The following is a 20,528-nucleotide window of genomic DNA, read 5'->3' as shown; positions in this document are numbered from 1 at the left end:
CCTCGCAGGTGCCTAGTCTCCAGACACTGTAATTTGCAAAAATTCCAGTCAATCTCTGGGAAATTAAAAACATTCTGATTTACTGGCCCACTCTATTTCTCTGCACAATTGCTCATTATACTCATCAGCTTCATTAGGCCTATAACACACACCTCTCATTTTTCCTTTCCCAGTGCTTATGTCACACCAAACAGACTCAACATTGCATTGTTCACCAACATGAATTGGATTCACCTCTTTAGATTTTAAGTGATTCTTAACTAACAGCATAACCCCTCCTCTCTTCCTGTCCTGTCTATCCTTCCTGTACACATTGTACTTCCCAAATTCCAATTTTGCACTACTTATGTCTGTGTGACACCACGTCTCTGATATCCCAACAATATCTACCTTTGATGTCTTGCCTAGCACTTGAAGCTCATCAAATGCATTCATTCAAGAAGTAAGCACATAAGATCAGAGCAATACTTCATGTTGAAAGCAGGCAAAATTATTGACAGCATTAACTAGAATAGTAAAATACACCCATGAGCCAAAACATTATGACCAGCAAGTCGTTATGCAAATCGAAGCAACTGCAGGTGAACTATGACACATGCATGGGTTAGGACATGGTATAAAAAACACCTGGTAATGAGCTCCGTTAATCAGTGCTACTTTTGTTCTTCAGACAGGAAAGGCAACGGACTTAAGCAAGTTTGACAGAGGCAAAATTGTAATGACCAGAGCATATCAGAAATGGAACGGCTGATGGGGTGCTCACAGTCAGCTGTGGTTAGTACCTACCGAAAGTGGTCCAAGGAGGGGGAACCCACGAACTGCCGGAGAGGTGTTGGATAACCATAGCCCATCGATGCTCGAGGTGAGCAAAGGCTCTCCCAGATGGTATGTGGAAACAGAAGAGTGACTGTGGCGCAACTCGCCGGTAATTGGAATGCTGGAGATGGGAGTGATGTGTCACAACACACAGTACATTGAACCTTGCTGAAAATGAAGCTGCGTAGTTGCAGGCCCTTCCGAGTGCCCATGCTAACCACGGTTCACTGGCCACAGCGCCTACAATGGGCACGCACGCATCGAAACTGGACCTTGAGTGATTGGAAGAAGGCTGTCTGGTGCAATGAATCATGTTTCCTGTTGCACCATATGGATGACCGGGTATGTGTGCATCGTTTACCTGGGGAAGTGATGGATCCTGGATGCCCCATTGGACGAAAACAGGCCGGTGGTGGCGGTGTCATGCTTTGAGCAATGTTCTGCTGGGATACCCTGGGTCCAGTCATTGATGTGTCGAGCACTGTGACATCTACCCTCTACCTAAACATCATTGGTGACCAGGTACACCCTTTCATGGCAACAGTCTTCTCCTCTGGTGGTGCCGTCTTTCAGCAGGATAATGCACCATGCCACACCACCTGGATTGTTCGAGAGTGGTTCGCGGAAAACGAGGAAGACTTCCAGGTATTGCCCTGGCCTGCAAATTCCCCAGACATCAATCCCATCGAGCATCTGTGGTTTGTATTAGAACAGCAACTCCAATCTGCAGAGTCTCAACTACAGCCCTTACAGGAGTTAAAGGATCTGCTGGTTACGTGTTGGTACCAGATACCACAAGACACATTTAGATATCTTGTATTGTCCATGCCTCGCTGGGTACGAGCTGTTTTGGCTGCACGTGGAGGACCAACATCACATTAGGTAGGTTGTCATAATGTTTTGGCTCATCGGTGTACGTGAACTGCTAAATGAACAAGAAGTTTATTCAAAAATTAAAAAAGACCCCCCCCTCCCAAAATTGAGAAACTTGTCAAGAACCAAGCCAAATGCTTTGTATTCCAACAAAAAACAGACAAAGTTCTATATGATAAGATTAATCCCAACAGCTTTGAAGCTCCTCATTTATGTATGGCATTTTTTTTTCTCCACCTTTCCACATTTATGACTGTAGTGCCAGTGGCATATCTATGTTTTTTGGGTCCCTTAATTTCAGTAATATAAATTATTTAGGTATAATATAAAAAAATGTTGAATCATTTTAATAACATAAATATGTATTTTATTTATGATTATTTTTTATAATTTTACAAATGTCAAAAATATGAAAATTAATATTGCAGTATGATACTACTTATTAAATACAATTTGACAAACAAAAAATTATACTATAGCTAATAAATTTACGAAAAAAGATAAAATGTTACTTTTAGCGCTTTTATATTTGCGAAATCATTAATAAAATCCATTTTACTGGCATATCCAGGGGCTCGAATCTGGTGAGTATGGGCTTAGCACACCCATTATTCTTCTCTTTCTTGGTGATTCCCTTCTACTTCTCTCTCTCTCTCTCTCTCAGGGTAATTCAGATTTTTTTTTTTTTTTTTTTTGCCCGGTGCAGCATAAGCCTCAGGCTTCCTTGCACCATATGACTTATGATAATAATATTTATGCTCAACAGCCAACATTGCAAGATTGCACAGTCTACTTTGACCAATAGCATTTCTTTTATAATCTTTTATTATTTTTAATTTACTAAATGATCTTCTTTTGGAAGAGGCAGCTGGCAGGGTAAAAAATAACTTAAATAAAGTAAAAATTTCTGAAAACTCAAATAAAAAAATTGTCTGATAGACATGTCTGCTGATAAATCTAGTTTAATAAGTGTGATTAAATTACAATATTGAATCGGCAGTTGGAGAGAGTACAGATGAATACTTTTTTATGAGATTTTCAGACTCACTTAATATATCAGCATTTGACATATTAATTATTTTTTTCGGTTCTAGTATTGCAAAATAATTTTTTACTAACTTCATACTTTTGAAATGATTTTAATTTGTATTGTAATTTTGTCTAAAACATAAAAAACACTGATTTTAAAAAACTGATCTCTATTGTCAAACAAACAATCTGAAGCTAATTCATTGTACTGTCTCTTAGTTCTACGTTGTTGTTTGTCTTCAAATTTGGGTTCTACCCCGAACTTCTTGGCAGTTTGTTCAGATTCATATTTAATTTGTTCGTATGAATTTCGAATGTTTTGTAAATTTTTACTGACTCGATCCAGTACAGAAGTACATTCATCGAGGTCTATATCATGCTTCTGTAGAGTTTTTGAAGCATAATTAATTTCGCATATCATGTTATACAAAAATATACGAATGAAAATAAAATCAAATGTCATCATTTGCTTCATTATTCTATGTGCTTCATCTTGGTCTGCTTTTTTAGTTGATTAAGATTCATTTCTGTCAAAGCTTTTATAATATCTGCAAAATGAACTTTCCCAGCATTTCATTGTTATAGATTGTAATCTACCAGACCAGCAAGTAGGGATGAGTTCTTTTAATGTAACTTCAGTTTCCCCAATAAATATAGAGAGAAGATCCCATCTTTTTGTACTATTTCCAAAAAAATTATAGTAAAAAAGGCCTACGTGCTCTGGATTCATTATGAAAAATTTTATTGTTTCTCAGAGCAAAACTGGAGTTACAATTAATAAGCTTTCGGCTGGGAGGCAGCCTTCTTCAGATTGAATACATGAATGGCAGTTGGAATAGAGATGTGCACTGCCAGGATGGTGCGTGAGGCGCGTGGTTAATTGTTTGTTGATGTTTGTGGCTGTGACATATGGTGGTGACGTGGCCAGCGTTTGTCTATGGATAGAATTACTGCCTCTGTGATGGGGTTAACTTGGCAGCCACTGTTCCTGTTCCTGTTCAAAGAGACATCCGAGCATTTTATATTTAACGATTCCAACCAGGTGCGCTTTAGGTAATGGTGGGACCTGTCCACAACCACGACATCGCGGTGTGGGTCGATGTCGTGGCGGGTTGTCCAGACATGCTCGGCGATAGCTGAGTGTTCTACATCTGCCAAACGGATCGCCCTTTTATGTTCTGAGAGACGTTTCTCGAGTCGACGTCTCTCCAAAGTAGCAGCTGGCGCAGTCACGGCGAGAGATTTGATAGACCAAACCGCTCTGTAGAAGAGTGGGGACGGGTGTTTTTACGTTGGAGATAAGAGAACGCAGTTTCTTGCCTGGGAGTTGGATGCATTTTATCCCATATGATTTTAGGATTCTACCGATCTGTTGTGACAGGTTGGGGTAGTATGGGATAAATGCCCTCGTGGATGACTCGACCCTGTTGGCGTTGTTGTTGGTCGTCACGTTGTCGCGTGCCTGTTGATCACACCACGAGGGCATTTATCCCATACTACCCCAACCTGTCACAACAGATCGGTAGAATCCTAAAATCATATGGGATAAAATGCATCCAACTCCCAGGCAAGAAACTGCGTTCTCTTATCTCCAACGTAAAAACACCCGTCCCCACTCTTCTACAGAGCGGTTTGGTCTATTGCATCTCTTGCCGTGACTGCACCAGCTGCTACTTTGGAGAGACTGGACGTCGACTCGAGAAACGTCTCTCAGAACATAAAAGGGCGATCCGTTTGGCAGATGTAGAACACTCAGCTATCGCCGAGCATGTCTGGACAACCCACCACGACATCGACCCATACCGTGATGTCGTGGTTGTGGACAGGTCCCACCATTACCTAAAGCGCACCTGGTTGGAATCGTTAAATATAAAATGCTCGGATGCCTCTTTGAACAGGAACAGTGGCTGCCAAGTTAACCCCATCACAGAGGCAGTAATTCTATCCATAGACAAACGCTGGCCACGTCACCACCATATGTCACAGCCACAAACATCAACAAACAATTAACCACGTGCCTCACGCACCATCATGGCAGTGCACATCTCTATTCCAACTGCCATTCATGTATTCAATCTGAAGAAGGCTGCCTCCCAGCCGAAAGCTTATTAATTGTAACTCCAGTTTTGCTCTGAGAAACAATAAAATTTTTCATAAAAAAATTATTCAAAATTTGAAGAATGTTGAAAAATGATGAAATGTTATTACAACAATTTCGTCATCAACTAACTTTCAATAATTGTAGTTACTTGCTTTTTTCCAAGGGCTGAGAATTTACACTCCTATTCATCAATGATTGATAGACCTTAGATCCCCTGGCACCTGTAAAAACTTGCAAAAATTCATGTTAATTGGGATTGGCTTAATTCTAGAAACCTTCTACAAGCACAGTAACACTGGCCTGTTGTGCAGGTATTATGCTGTGTGAAATCCCTTAACTTTGTGGGGGGGGAAGGTAAACTCCAAAGGTAAAGAGCAAAATGAGAAAGTAACATAAAAATAAATACATTTCCTCTGGGGCCCAGGCTTGTGATAATACACCACTTCCCTGGCACAAAGATATCTGGGTATTCCTTTGTACACAAGCTGATCATTTAACTCTCAGAATGGCACTGCCACCGTACAACAACTCAAGTTTCAGCAACTTGCTGGTAGGAGAGTGAAAGTCCAAGAATGCATTGAAACAGTTGCAAGTTCTAACTTATTTAGTAGTTGCAAAGTTACTGTAAGTTACATGCTATTAGTGTAAACCACTTTGTGAGATCACAATGAAAGAGCTAAGAATGAGCAACAATTTTTATTCACCATTTGTGTATAATGTGGTATGAGTGCTACAGAGACTGTGAGATAAATGTCAGGTTTACGGAGACAAGTGACTGAATAAAATTGCAATTTTAAAAGGGGGAGGGGGCATAGGTACATTAAAGAAAGTTGAGAATCTGTGGTCACAAAAGATGATTCTCAAAGACAACAAGAAATGGTTTCTGCGAGTGCTATGAGCGGGTTCATCAATGGTGCAATTGGAAGGAGACTATATCAAAAAGGAGAGCACCAGCAGGCCTCAGTGGCTAAGATTAATATTAGGTAGTCCCATTAAATGAATAAAATGATCAATCAGTGATCATCAATGATCTTTTAAAAATATAGTATATATACACTATATTGGTAAAAGTATCTAGATAGCCCTGGGACTAGGGGAAAAATGAGCCATACCCACTATTCACCTGTCAGGAATAGGTATAAAAGCAACCATTCATCCTAGAAGTAAGCAGATCAATACTATACCCCCATTTTGAAGAAAATCAATCACAACAACATTCATAAGAAACAACAATCTGATCCTGCAGAGATCTAAAGCATCAAATTCCTCAAATGAGATCACAGCATTATGTCCTATCCAAAGCAGACAAATGAGGTATACTTCTGCAATTAGGGACAGAATAGTAAAAAGTTTGAACTACTGAATGAGCAAGATGGTTATACAAAAATTAACTAGGGGGCCCCACTCCCAAACTTAAGATATTTGGCATAAACACAAAGATTCTTCACATCCTAATGAAAAATAGACAAATTGCTATTTGACAAGCTGGGCCCAACAAATAAAGCTCCATTATGTTTGGCAACTTCAAAGTCACAAACAGCCAAATGGTCAGTCTCCCAATGAACTCCAACAATCTCTGCAGGTTCTTGCACATACAATTTTTCAACAGCAACACTTAGATAGCCTTGATATTAAAGGCATGTTTATTAATGCTTCACTAAGAATCAAAAGACTGTTTATCCAATCTGATATTATTGTATAATACAGTATACATACTGTATTGTACAACTATTTATTATGTAGTTACCTGTGTAAATTAAAAATATTTTCAGTTATGTTAAATGTTTATTAAAATACAAATAAAATATTTATATATATATATTTTGTTTCATTTAAAAAGAAAAGGTATTTAATTGGTACTATTACAATTTTTAATTGATGATCACCAATACCCTCCCCACACACAGATTAAAACATTTGCTGTATTTGCCAATGAAGTCATTTAGATGACCAGCTACACTGTTAAAAATGCTAACATGTTCAAATTCATTTTATTGCTATCAAAGCCAATTTCTGTGATATTTGATAAGGAATAATTAATGTATACAGAAGGATTTACTTGTGCCTCTCAAAGACAAATATGCAGTAAAAGTCTATTGAATAAGAATCAATCTAAATAAATGTGATATACAAGTAATGAAGCACAGTTGATCCTATTAATGAACTAACTTCTTTTTGCTGTATACCTCCAAAACATGATATTAGGCAAATTACTGGGAGACATTGAATATTGAGATCATGTATTCTAGAAATAGGCAAATTGAATGCATATGTAAATAGCAAAAGAGGCATATACAAGGTGCGGCTATTAAATAATGAGACTGTTGCATTAAAATAAATATAATGAAATATTTCATACCTTACAAGTTATCCCTTTCAAACCAATTGCACACACTATTCCATATATTTCTTCCAAATACAGAAACATTCTGGAAGTCATCTATAAGCCCTTTTTTTTTTTCTGGATGTCTTCAATTGACTGAAAATGGTTCACTTAAGTACACTTTTCAGTTTAGGGAAAACTGGTGAACAGAGAGTGCATTATGTCCTGGAGCATTGTCTTCATAGACCATCCAACCATCCTTCTAGAATTCAGGTTTCCTCCTTTGAATTTTTTTATGCAGCCTTGTCAGAATTTTAGTGCCTATGTTTGATTGACAGTTTGATTTAATAGGAAATATTCAGTCATAATAATTCCTTTAATATTGAAGAAATCAAGAAGCATGGTTTTCATTTTTGATTTTGGCATTCTTTCTTTTTTTTTGGCCTAGGGAATTGTCTTATCTTCCATTGCATTGACTGTCTTAGTTTCTGGGTTTTACTGGAACTGCCAACTTTCATCACAAGTACTCAGAAAGTCTGGACCTTCAATTTTTTTTTTTTCTAAACATCTTCACAAACTTGGAGTCATCTCATTCTTTGATCTTCATTCACAATTTTTAGCACCATCTTGGTGCACACTTTTCTCACACCTAAATGTTCAGTTAAAATGTATGTGTGTCTTTGTCCATATTGAGTTCTGATGCAACCATTCTAATTCTTAAATGATGATCACTTCTAATCAATGTCCTTACTTGGTCCACATTTTCATCAGTTTTCATGGACACCATGAAATGGCCTGGTCATTCATAGTCTACCACATTCTCTCTTCCTTCTAAAAATCTTTTATGCCATTCAAACAACACAAGTTCTTTTCATAGTATCTTCTCCATGAACTTGATGTAACAACTCATAATTTTCAGTTGGTGTTTTCTTTACTTTTGTAAAAAATTTGAGATTTGATCTGTTCAATTCTTTTTTCTGTCATTTTTCTAGCAAACTGCAAAAACACAAGGTAATGAAAATCTGCCTCACTGCAAAGCTCACTCAATGAGTGTGTTGGAAATGACTTGACACACACAACTAGGGAAAGGTTAATATCAACTGCAGTGCTTTGTGTGTAGTGGCTGTGCATGTAATCTCATTATTTAATAGCCACACCTTGTATTTTTAAAAGTGTCAATTTTGAATAAAATGTAGCATTATTTTAGGCTGTTTGTTGAAGGATATTAGCATTAATTAGCATCAGTAGACGCATACAATGCAAGAAAGCAAGCTTATGCAGCATCAGCCAAAAAAAAAAAAAAAACCCTCCCATTTCACCTCTCCATTCATTCCAAATGCCTGCCCAGCTCAGCCTTAAATCTATTTAGGCTATCAATTCTACAACAAAAGATGGACGTCTGTTCCCCCATTCAACTTCCCGCTGGCTAAAGGCAAATTTCCACACATATATTCTACAACTGTCTTTCCTCAATTTGAATCTGTGCCCCTCAGGTTCTTAATCTGAGCAAAAGGAAGAATCCCATCAGCATTCAGCTTGCTCAACCCATTCAAGGCTTTATACACCTCAATCAGATCACCTTGCAGGTGCTTACTCTCCAGGCACTGAAATTTGCAGAACTTGGCCTTTTTTGGTAAGAGCACCCTTTTTTTTTTTTTTTTTTTATGAAAACCCCAAACACGAAAGGTATCAAAACCTATAGTACTTAGTACCGTGCATGGGTTGAAGGAGAAGTATGGGAGGAGGGGGATGCCGGAAACTTTGCTCTAGAGACTAAACATGGGTTTTACCACTTCAAGCCTCCAATAAGCAAAGTGGTGGTATTTCACCGGTTGATGAAAGTCATCTACCACCATTGTTCCCCTCACCAATCTTGTTGCTCTTCTTTGTACTCGTTCTAGCAACTTTACATCCTTTCTAAAATGAGGCCTCCAGACCTGTACGCAGTACTGGTCTGGAGGCTTCATTTCGAATGCTGTAATTATATCATTTGATAATTGCAATCTCTCAATTACTAATTACTCAAATATGGAAATCAGTCGATTATGTGCATCGATACAGGCAAATAAAGCTGCTTGAAGCTTTGAATAGCTTCTTACCCCCCCCCCCTTCACACCCACTGTTACTCAGGGTATAATCAGACCTGAAGAACAATGTTAATGTTTTAAATTAAATAATGAAGATCAATGTTGTAAAAATTGATTCAATAAATTGGCCATTATGTATTAACTTAAATTAAAACATGACACCAGTCAAAGTTTGACATTATCTGGAGCATGGGACCTGGTACGGTGCATCTCTTCCTTATGTCAGTAAGGCTTCCTCTATCTAGAGTCGGCTTTGCTGATCTAATCACCAAATGGAAACATCATGGTGCTACTGTATCTGGAAAATGTGCGGGTGGGCAGTAGAAATTGACAGAAAGAGACAAGATGATGCTCAGAAGAATTGTACGTAGTTCAGTCTAATATCAGTATGAGAGCTGTACCATACAGAGTGTAGCTTGTTTCTGCGGCCTGTGTGTAGGACGGAAAACACTATCTCTCTCTTTTTTCTCCCCCCCCCTTCCCATCTCTTCTTTGCTCTTCGCGTTCTTCAGTGTGGCTGTCACATGGTCCCCCCCTCTCTTTTCTTTTTGCATTGTGTTTTTTTGTTTATTATTATTTTATTTTTTAATTTAATTTATTTTATTATTATTTATTTTATTTATTTATTTTTTTCTCTCCTCTGGAGTGGGCCCCTAAAGGAATTTGGCCCACCTTTTGGCAACATCAGTTGGTCAGAGTCTCGTATTGAGACAGTATGTCTTCCATTGGGACTGGCCCACCTTCCTGGACAGATGATTCTGGGGCAAGTGCCCCAGAATCATCTGTCCAGGTGACTGATTCCTCTGGGTAGCCAAGCGGCCAGACACAACAACAGAACACACATAATACACACAAACCTCCGTCATACACATAACTGGCCCATTTGTAGTGATACTGTTCTTCACAGAGATATGAGGTGGAGTTGAACTAACATTCTAGGAGCCGTCCCTTACAAAAACATACACGCACACACACACACATGTACCATGCAGATGCGGCTATTGAGAAACAAGAACACTGATGGACTGCAGCCCACAAACCCAAACATCACAGCAGGAAATGCACAGTTTCGACTTTCCTGGGTATATCCTTGCTTATTCACACACACACACACAGACACATGTACCATGCAGATGCAGCTACTGAGAAACAAGAACACTGATGGACTGCAGCCCACAAACCCAAACATCACAGCAGGAAATGCACAGTTTCGACTTTCCTGGGTATATCCTTGCTTATTCACTGCGCTGCCACCAAGGCAGCATATTTTTGCAAACAATATATAAAGAAATTTATTGCAAAGTAATATTAAGAATGGTTAAAACTTGTATAAAAACTTTTGAATAAATAAGACAAAAATTAAAATAATGCAACAAAGTAGTAACACAAATATATACAAGCAGGAGCAGTCCAAGTAGGGGCTTAAGAGGCTATAGACCTTTCCCCCTTTAAGATCAAAATAATGTAGATTTTTTTATTTTTTTTTATTGTTACATAATGATTAAAGCATAAAGGTTCCCTGGAACACTGGCTACTCTGTAGTCCCTCCTCCCCATCATGGAAAATTCTGGAACCGCTCTCCGTAAAAGTATCCCTCACATTTAGACTTTTGTATAGTCCCCTTCTCAATAATGCCTCCTTTTATGTCTTCTTTTAATTGACTTTTTATTAAAGCATTGTTTAAAAAATGATGCTATAATATTGCTTCCTAATTTAAGGAACATTTTCTTAAGCAATTTCTCTACATAATTAAATATATTAATTAAATAACTTAATTATTATTGTTATTATTAGCCATATGGTGCAAGGAAGCCTGAGGCTTATGCTGCACCAACCAAAAAAAATTCCAGAGTTACCCTGAGAGAGAGAGAGAGAGAGAGAGAGAGAGAAAGAGAGAAAGAAAGAATTAGAAAGGAATCACCAAGAAAGAGAAGAATGATGATATACAGCTTAGGACCCTGCGTGTGCCATGCCCATCCTCATCAGATGTGAGCCCCTGTAGTTGTTAAAACATTGTATTAATTGACTGTCTACGTTATGAGACAGGAGTTCCCTCAGTGATGCAAAATTGCTTTAATAGTTTCTTCATCATAATTAATTTATAATTTATTTAATGATAACTAAGAGCTTCGCTTCCTGCTTGCTGCACTCACTTCTTTTGATAAAATAAAATAAAATACTTACAGAAGCTTTCGACTCTGTGTATGTTTCTTCCTCAGCTATGAATACATAAATATGTTACTATATCTATATAATCACATCTGGTGAGTATGGGCTTGGCACACCCAGGGTCTGGGTATCATCATTCTTCCCTTTCTTTGTGATTCCTTTCTCTCTCTCTCTCTCAGGGTAACTGAGGAATTTTTTTTTGCCAGTGCAGCATAAGCCTCAGTCTTCCTTGCACCATATGGCTAATAATAATAGTAATAATAATAATATCTGTGTAGATACACCATAGACAACTCTTAAAGAGAAAAACCATGATCATAGTGTGAAAAGCATCATTTCATCTGTATCTCATATTGTGCTCATCCTTCACAATGAGTTTCCATGTGTACTGCACTACCTCGTATAAGTATCGCTTCACTAATAAAGAAGACTATTGCCACTTATTCTCGGTGGGCACCACCACCCAGACAGCACCGTTTCAAAGCTAGTTGGCTTTTCATTGGTGGGTGCCTTTTACACCACGATTGTAGTTTTTCTTTAAACAGAAGTTTGTTTTACCACAGTAAAACAAGCTCTATTACGTATTTTTGTATTTGCTACGTATTTACCACATAACTCGCATCTCTCTTCTCCCATTGGCTGAATAAATATCAGGAGGAAAATTATTTTAATGTATAGAAAGAAATTATACATAATATATAAATTATAGTCATACTGTATACAGTACAATTATATGATACAATTATTGTACAAATTAAATATAATGAATTAAAATTATAACTGAATAATTTTATTCAGTTATAATTTATAAATTCTTTTTTTTTAATCAGCGACGACGTACCTTTTTTCTTGAGTGGGTCGCTAGTGATGTAATGGTTATGTAGTGTGTGATAATGACATATCATTTTGTGTATAAATATATTGCTTCAAAATAGTGCTCACTGTATTTTGTGGACGTTTTTAGAAGAGTTATGTTCCACTAACTAAACTATATGCAGGCAAAAGGAGTGTCAAAATCCGTAACCTTAGTCGAGTTCCGTTTTGTGTATGGTAAGCCTAAAGCTATATATTACGTATTTAACATAGCCGTAACGATATTTTTTTGAGATTTTTTTAATAACTAAAGCCGCTAGTGCTTCTCGACTACTAGCAGTGGCGCGTTATCCTATTGGCAAAAAAGATATCTGCCTAGGGCCCCGATCAGAGGGGGCGGGGGACAAAATCACTGTGTCAAAAACTCATTGCTGTTTTTTACTAATATTTTTTAAGTGACGTTTTTCGGAAACTGAACTTTCCACCTGCCTGATCAACGAACTTTACATGTAGATTAATTTGAAAATTACGTTTTTTTTTCAAAAATGGCTTTACCGATTTTGATGAAATTTTATATTTAGTTCTGTCATATAATTTGTTTGTTTCGTTGTCGCGATGAAATGAAATTGAAAATGTTCTTTATTAGTTTTTTCTTTAGATGGGGCCCCCAAATTCCTTTTGCCTTTATGGTAAAATGCATTTTACCATGAAGGTATAACGCACCACCGTCATGTGCTTCCAACTCAGTTTTGTGCTACTATTTTGAACTGTCTTTGATTTCCATTGCCATGTGGGTTTTTTGCAGCTTGGAAATATACTTCTACTTTACTTATTTATTATATCACATACGTATTGCTATACATTTATTTTGACGGTTAAAATATACACAAAGCAGTAAATGAAAAGAATAGGTTAATAGAGAAGCATAAAAAAATACAGCTCGTCATATCTTTGTGCGATAATAAATTTGTTACACATAACTGAAAATTTGAAACATTATTTATAGTGTTTATTTTATTATTATTATTATATATAATTATTTATAATAATTATTTATAATGATATAACTATACGCTGTAGACAATGATACTTGTAATTTACTTCAGTGCTACACAACAGCATTTGTGTTTATGTGGTAGATGATAAAATGTTATACAGAAAAGCTTAAAAGATAATTTCAAAGTTGAAGTTGTATTATTATTAGCTCTTATATTATTTCTCCCTGATTGGGGGCTTTACACTCCGTGACGGGGTGGTTGTAATGTCTGGTGTTACTGTTGGTCGAGGAAATCTCTGACTGTCCTACATGTGTTCAGGATTGCGACTTTCTGGAGTTCCTTGTAGGTGTTCTCTGGGAGACCTATTGCTGCTAGGCTGTGATGTAGAGTCTTTGGTACCATACCAGGGGTTGACACGATGATCGGGATGGTCGATACTACTACTACTATTATTAGCTGTATGGTGCAAGGAAGCCTGAAGCTTATGCTGCACCAGCCAAAAAAAAAAAAAAAAAAAAAAAAAAATTCCCGAATTACCCTAAGAGAGAGAAGGAAGTAGAAGGGAATCACCAAGAAACAGAAGAATGCTAATATCCAGCTCAGGACCCTGGGTGTGTGCCAAGCCCATACTCACCAGATGTGAGCCCCTGGGGTTAATTTTACCATTAAATGTAGAGGGTGTGCTCCAATTTGTTAACAAGCAGTACCGGATTAAGGCACGGGTTAGCAGGACTCTGGGCCGGGATGCCAAATTTTGCAAATCATGAAAAAAAATATATATATATAGCCTTAGTAAAGGGGACGCCGAAATATCTTTCTGCCCGGGGCGCGAAAATAGCTTAGTCTGGCACTGTTAACAAGGGTCTCGCTCCAGAAGAATTTCAGGCCAAGGTCATCTTTGGCTTCCGATTTTTCCGGTAAAAAACAAATCCCGGATAATCGATTTCCCGGTTAATCCAAAAATACAAAAGCCTCCGACATACGTAAGAGATACGTTCCAGGACTAATTACTTCGTCGAGTTTTACGTAACTCGGGAATGACTAATAAACTTGACCCCAGGGGCTCACATCTGGTGAGTATGGGCTTGGCACACCCAGGGTCCTCAGCTGGATATCATCATTCTTCTCTTTCTTGGTGATTTCCTTCTACTTCTCTCTCTCTCTCTCTCTCTCTCACACACACACACACACACAGGGTAACTCAAATTTTTTTTGGCTGGTGCAGCATAAGCCTCAGGCTTCCTTGCACCATATGGCTAATAATAATAATAACATATTGCTACTATATTATTATTGACAAATCTGAATTCCACGCGATACCTCTTAATGTTTGGTCATTTTCATACATCCTTATTAGTTTAATTTTCTGATCCAAATCGATCGCTTTCCTTTTGTTGACAGATTTACTAGTAGCGCTGTCACTTATTTTCTTAGTCGGCACCATGATAACGGTTAAAATGAAAATTTCTGAAAAGAACTTCAGAAACACTATCACCTCACGCGAACTCGCATTTTACTAAAGCACATTTCTGGAGGTCACTGCCATTAAACAATTTTCACCTTCCGGGTTACTGGGCTTTTCTGTTCGTGCATCTAATTATAGACGGGTAGTAAAGTCGATCTTATTGCATTTGTGATAATACCGATAGCTGTAATTCTGTGGGTTTTTACGTTATTATGGTGAAATGTCTCCCCTTCACGGAGGCACCTCCGTAGCCAGGTGGGAAGGAGCAGCAGTGCGTAGCCCACGCTGCTCTTGCAATCAAGAAGCACACGCTTCTTGATTAGACCGGGGTTCGAGCCCGTCACCACCAAATACGGAGGATGCGGAAAGGTCAAGGAATGACCATCGCACATCCCCGGAGCAATATGGCCTTAGTTGCTCATGCTCCTAAAAAAAACAAATAATAATAAACTGAGTTGGTAATACTAATTCCAGGTGCTCTGGTCCTAAATAGTCACGGTTGTCACAACTAATTTTGTATACGAGCTCTGTATATTAAATTTTGGATGTAATTTGCATATTCCAGCCGCAAAAAGGCTGTTCGAACTTGTCTGATTGTCTTCCGTTAAATCAGAGTGTAGGTAATCACGAAATTTAGTCCAGTTTGTTGACTTCATAGAGAATCTTCTTAGTTCTTGTAGATTATTATTTACAGTCCTGCCATTGTCAGAAATTACCACTTTAAATGAAATAACTCGATGGTCACTATTACAAATATTTTCCTTAACATTTCATTCAGACACATGCTGCGAGAGTCCAGGAGACGTAATTGTCAAGTCAGTATTTGATTGTTCGTGGACATTCCAAAAAGTCGTTGGCATGTTTGAACAGTTACGAACAGTCCAATGTGAAGTCATAACAAATTCCTTCAAGATTCGACCTCGAGGGTCATTTATATTGCTAAACCACAAATGCGATTTAGAGTTGGAATCCATTGCGACCAATATGTTAGAATGTGCGAACTGATTACAGTTTTTTCAAGTAGGTGTATCGATACAGTTATATCTTCACTTGGGGCACAGCATAAGAAGATCAGATAAAAATCAATGAGCTGTGCAGAGATATGTACACGTGTGGAAAATGCAAAAGCGAGAAATCGTTGTAACTGTCAGATTATTATTGAAGATCACAATAGCGGTTTAAGGCTTTACAGTAGCAATAGTTCTTGCAGGTATTAGGTATGTTCGGGGTCTGACGGTACCTGGGATTTCTCCCATCTCCGCGTATGTTCTCTGTATCGGACAAGCCAGAGATTTAAAACTGTGTGGGATATGTACTATGTAGTTTGTTGTGCCCATTGTTCGTCCGGCCTGTTAGCCGCCGGGCCCCTAGTGAGACCCTACGTTACCAATACCCGCCACAGGGAGGCCGGCCGGGTGTTACCAATATTTGTACTCTGGCTGGTCTTGCCACTTACTTTCCCGGGATTTCAGTGGCTAGGACCAAAAAAAAAAAAAAAAAAAAATCAAGGTTGATATTAGTGATACTTAACAAGTTAGTATTAATAGTATGGGACGTGGGGCTGTGCGGTGAAAGTGAGTTTTAAAAACCAAATAGGTTCGGGCAAGAATTTTGATGTTCTCTTTTGATTTTGAAATGTAGGGCTAAACGCTGTGCAAGACAAAAGTTTGGGGGGATGAAGACTGGGGGGGAAGAAATTGGAAATAAGGGGCCGACAGAGTAGATGGCCCCTGCAGGTAGTGAGGCATGACCGTGCCCCACCAGAGTGAGAAAATTGGGGAGGCGAGGAGAGTCAAGCCTTTTTTTTTGTATGAACTTTTTTTATTAGCTTTTTTTTTTGCATGAACCCTTTTCCTTTCCAAGCATTTGAAATGCTTTAATAGATCTTATCACGAGTTTTTCAGCCTTTATTATGTCTATATTTCTTGCTTGCAGTGCATTTGAAAGAAGAGAAATTTCGTTTAAAATATCATCAATGCCAAATCAGTTATAAAATATTTTCAAGACGGGGAGCCATACCTAAGTACTTTTTTATTTGAATAAAAATAGTGGTGTAGCGCTGGACAAGCGCTCCACGCAGCTAGGGTTGACCTTAAACTACAGTCAGCCCATCTTGGTCCCAAAACTCTACCAATCTTTATAATTTCAATTCCAAGTTGTTCAGATATTTTGGAAAGTTCAATTTGGTTCTTATTGGATTGATGAAAAATAGTATATATCTTATCAACAAATATTTTTAAATGATTTACTTGCTTTATTTCCTTTATCAAATAATCTAAAACAAGATGGAGGCGATGAACAGTGCCATATTATTATGTTTGGAAACTGTTTTGCAATCCTAATGCTCACTCCAGATTTTCTCCCAAGCATAACGCTGGCACCATCGGAGCAAAATCCTATTAAATTTTTTTCTAGGTAGTTCTTAGTAAGCCCAACATTATTTAAACTTTCCATAACTGAAGAACATATTGTCTTTTATATTGAACATATTGTCTCTTATATTGTCCAATTCAACTAGTTCAACGAAAATTGTTGGTGATGTAACTGAATCCTCAACTTTTAAGAAAAGTATAATAACTGGTTTGCAGGATATCGTTGAAGCTTCGTCAATAATCAAACATATTTTCAGATTATTTTCAATAATTTTATTAAATATTTCTTTTTTAATTTCCTTTGCAATGAAATCAACTACTTTCACAGCAGTTTTACGAGAATGTAATCCTATTCCCATATCTAATCCATTTTTAATTTGCACTTCTATCTCATCTTTATGTCTGAAAACGGTTTACATCTTTTTGCCAGGCTGTAAACTGTATTAAATACTCTACAAGTAGCACTTAAATATTTTTCATTCATCGTATCTATTACTTTTGTTATTGAATCCTGCTCACATTGTTTTAAGTTCTCTTTACAAATGTTATGAGCTTTTCATGAAAAATGTTCTTTCATTTTGTTCCTTAGAGGAGCTTGTTGTACCTCTTTATTTTTACCTGATGCCTCAATCTGAAAACATTTCCATTCTTTTGACACTTGAACACTTTTCTCTTTTATAAAGTCATATTTTGCACAGTACTCGCAAAACTTAACCTCGGGGGCTCACTTCTGGTGAGTATGGGCTTGGCACACCTAGGGTCCTGAGCTGAATATCATCATTCTTCTCTTTCTTGGTGATTCCCTTCTACCTTTGACTCTCTCTCAGTGTTACTCGTAAACTTTTTTTTTTTTTTTTACTGGTGCAGCATAAGCCTCAGGCTTCCTTGCATCATATGGATATTAATAATAATAATAATAACCTAACGTTTTGTTAAAAATTACCAGTCCGTCATATTTTTCTTTAAAATTGTTATATTGTTGCACTGTCCAGCATTCAGGAAGATTATTTTCAATTTTGGAGTTGTTATCGTTTTTTATTTCAATAATTGACGTGCTGCTTTCTTCAAGTTGGAGTGGTTGTGCTTGTGACTGTTTTGCCTTGTTTTACCATTCAAGGCCAATTCTGATACAACAAATTCTGATTTTGGTTTTCTTATTGAAAAAATCTGTTAAACCTATATTGAAAAATCTGCCATGCTTTATTTTAATATATTATAGAGCAGGAGCGGATATGTGCCTATATATGTGAATATTTTTACAGGTTCTGTCCACGTGTGGTCATATCATAAACTTTTATAAACAAAGCACTGTGCTTATACCATTGATAAACATCAGTCAGAACATTCATTTTATCGATACTAAACGAAAATTTCTTGCTGAATTAATAAATGGCATAGGCTACGCAGATTAAATACGATAGAATAATGTGTACGACAAACCTGTTTGTCACGGGAAAGTTGTGATAAAAACGTCTTAATTACCACGTGCACACTGGCATAAGGATTCCAACATGGAAGAACATTCTTCCACGGCTTCTGAAATGGGCGATAAGGTAACCCTTGAAATCTATATTTCTCTTGGTTCGTTGTGTCCTAGCTTCCTATTGTTTTTATTGATCGGGGAACACCAACGCACTCATAATATCTCGTGTGAATTTAGGACGTAACACAAAGCTGAAACAAATGACAATGTGTCACCCCCTGGTTATTTGGCACTTTTTCTCTTGACGTTCGTTATATGTTTGTTTACTTAAGTAACAAACGCGAGGGAATGAAAATGTAGTATTTCATCAAAGGTATAATCAGTTTTATGAAATGAATAAATAAATATTACAAGCATAGTTCCTTCTAATTTTTTTCACCTATTTACGGAATGAATGGGCACTTGGAATACGCTGTTGCGTAGATGAACCTTAAAAAAGAGTAAGGAATGTAAATTTGTGATTTCCATATTGGGTGGCTCCCAGGCACCCACTTTAGAGAGAACCCTGTTCCATTTTAACAACCGGTACGCCGAACTAAACAAAGATTTAGGTATCGGTTCTGCCGAACCAGTGCGAACCGGCTGAATCCCACCACTGGTTTTATCCCTTCCGTGATGTTTGCTAGTCCTCACACTACCTTTTGTCATTATGTAGTGGGTCTATGCGGCAAGTTCTTGGGGCAGTGTCCCTTTGTTCTGATGTCACGACTATTTAAAGGTGTTTTTCGCTTCCATTGTCTGTAATCATGACTCTTGTGGTTAGACAATATATTGTCACGTCTTTTCACACTGCATTTTGTAGCAGTCCAAGGTCTGTATAGTCGGCTCCTCTGTGTCGTCTCGCTGCTATTTGCAGGTTTGTTTTGTCTCATTCCGTTAAGGTCTTCTGTATATGGCGGTTAGTGTTTGACGCCTGGTAAATAATCCCTGGGCAATCTCAGTTAAGGCTAAATATTCTTCTTGTGTATCTGGTAGATGTGACTCAAGATCCCTCGGTAGATAGTGAACTCTAGTTACTAGTCTGCATCTGTCTTCGTATTGGGCACACTCAAACATAATGTGCACCCAGCTTTCTTGTTCCCCGCAAGTACAATACGGGTCCTCCACTATTCCCAATGCTGTAAGCTTTGCATTGAAAGCCCCATGACCCGTAAGGAGGTAGGTCGTGTAATGTCCGGGTTGCAGCCAGGTTGGGAGAATGGGGTATACTCTGTCTACGTCCGGGATGAACTTTTTGGTGATATTCCCTTTTGTTGTGTTTGTCCAGCGGTATTGCCAGGTTTGTTTTAGGTATTTCTGCAGCCTGTTCTTTTCAGCCTTGTGGGTTTGCATTGTTATCCAGTGTGTAGTCTAGGTGGGTGCAAGGCATTCCTTTGGTTATATAATAGGCTATTCCAGTACGTATGATGTCCAGGTCAAGGGGAAGGGGCTCCGGCCAAGACCTGTAGGGCAACAGTGCTAGTGGTGTTGCAGGCTCTGGTAATAGTTAACAGGATAGTTCTATGGATTGAGTCGATTATGCGTCTATTTACGGCGGTTGATGCCTTGTGATACCAAACCGCAGAGGCGTATGTTATAGCTGGTAGGAATGTCGTTTTATAATATAAGGAGAGTACGCGACGATTAAGTCCCCAGTCACGACGGACCACACGTGCTAACAGTGCAGAGTACTTCCTTATCTTTGTTCTTAGATGTGTGAGATGCTGCTTGAAGGAAAGATTACAATCTAATATCAACCCCAGGTACTTAAGCTGGCTTCGGAGTTTCATTGTGGTGTTGTTCACCTTTATTTGAGGCGGCCTGCGCAGGTCAAGGGAGCCTTTCAGTAAGATTGAGGATGTCTTAGTTGGTGAGATTTTTAGGCACAGGACTGGACCTGTAAGATGGTCCAGTCCTGTAGTATCTTGATGGCATGGTTTGCTTTTACCTCCAACTGGGTTCTACTGTCGGCAGCAATTTTCAAGATAAAGTCGTCGGAAAAAGCTTGGGTTTGGACGTC

At 38.1% G+C, this 20,528-nt stretch overlaps 1 protein-coding gene across 1 annotated transcript in view; it reads right to left on the bottom strand.

The window, feature by feature from the left end:
- The window catches only part of LOC150081635 (putative ammonium transporter 3), a 47,316-nt gene extending 34,885 nt beyond the window's left edge, over positions 1 to 12,431 (bottom strand). Inside the window, exon 1 of the mRNA XM_090379496.1 lies at positions 12,240 to 12,431. Within this exon, the coding sequence (XP_090235622.1) occupies positions 12,240 to 12,303 (64 nt within the window). The 5' untranslated portion in view covers positions 12,304 to 12,431. The remainder of the gene's footprint in view (positions 1 to 12,239) is intronic.
- Positions 12,432 to 20,528: the final 8,097 nt, after the last annotated feature.

The sequence above is a fragment of the Mastigoproctus giganteus genome, chromosome 8, assembly GCF_048544385.1.
Source record: "Mastigoproctus giganteus isolate SK-2022 chromosome 8, ASM4854438v1, whole genome shotgun sequence".
NCBI classification, from domain to species: Eukaryota; Metazoa; Arthropoda; class Arachnida; order Uropygi; family Thelyphonidae; genus Mastigoproctus; species Mastigoproctus giganteus.
This window is presented reverse-complemented; position numbering and strand designations above follow the sequence as displayed.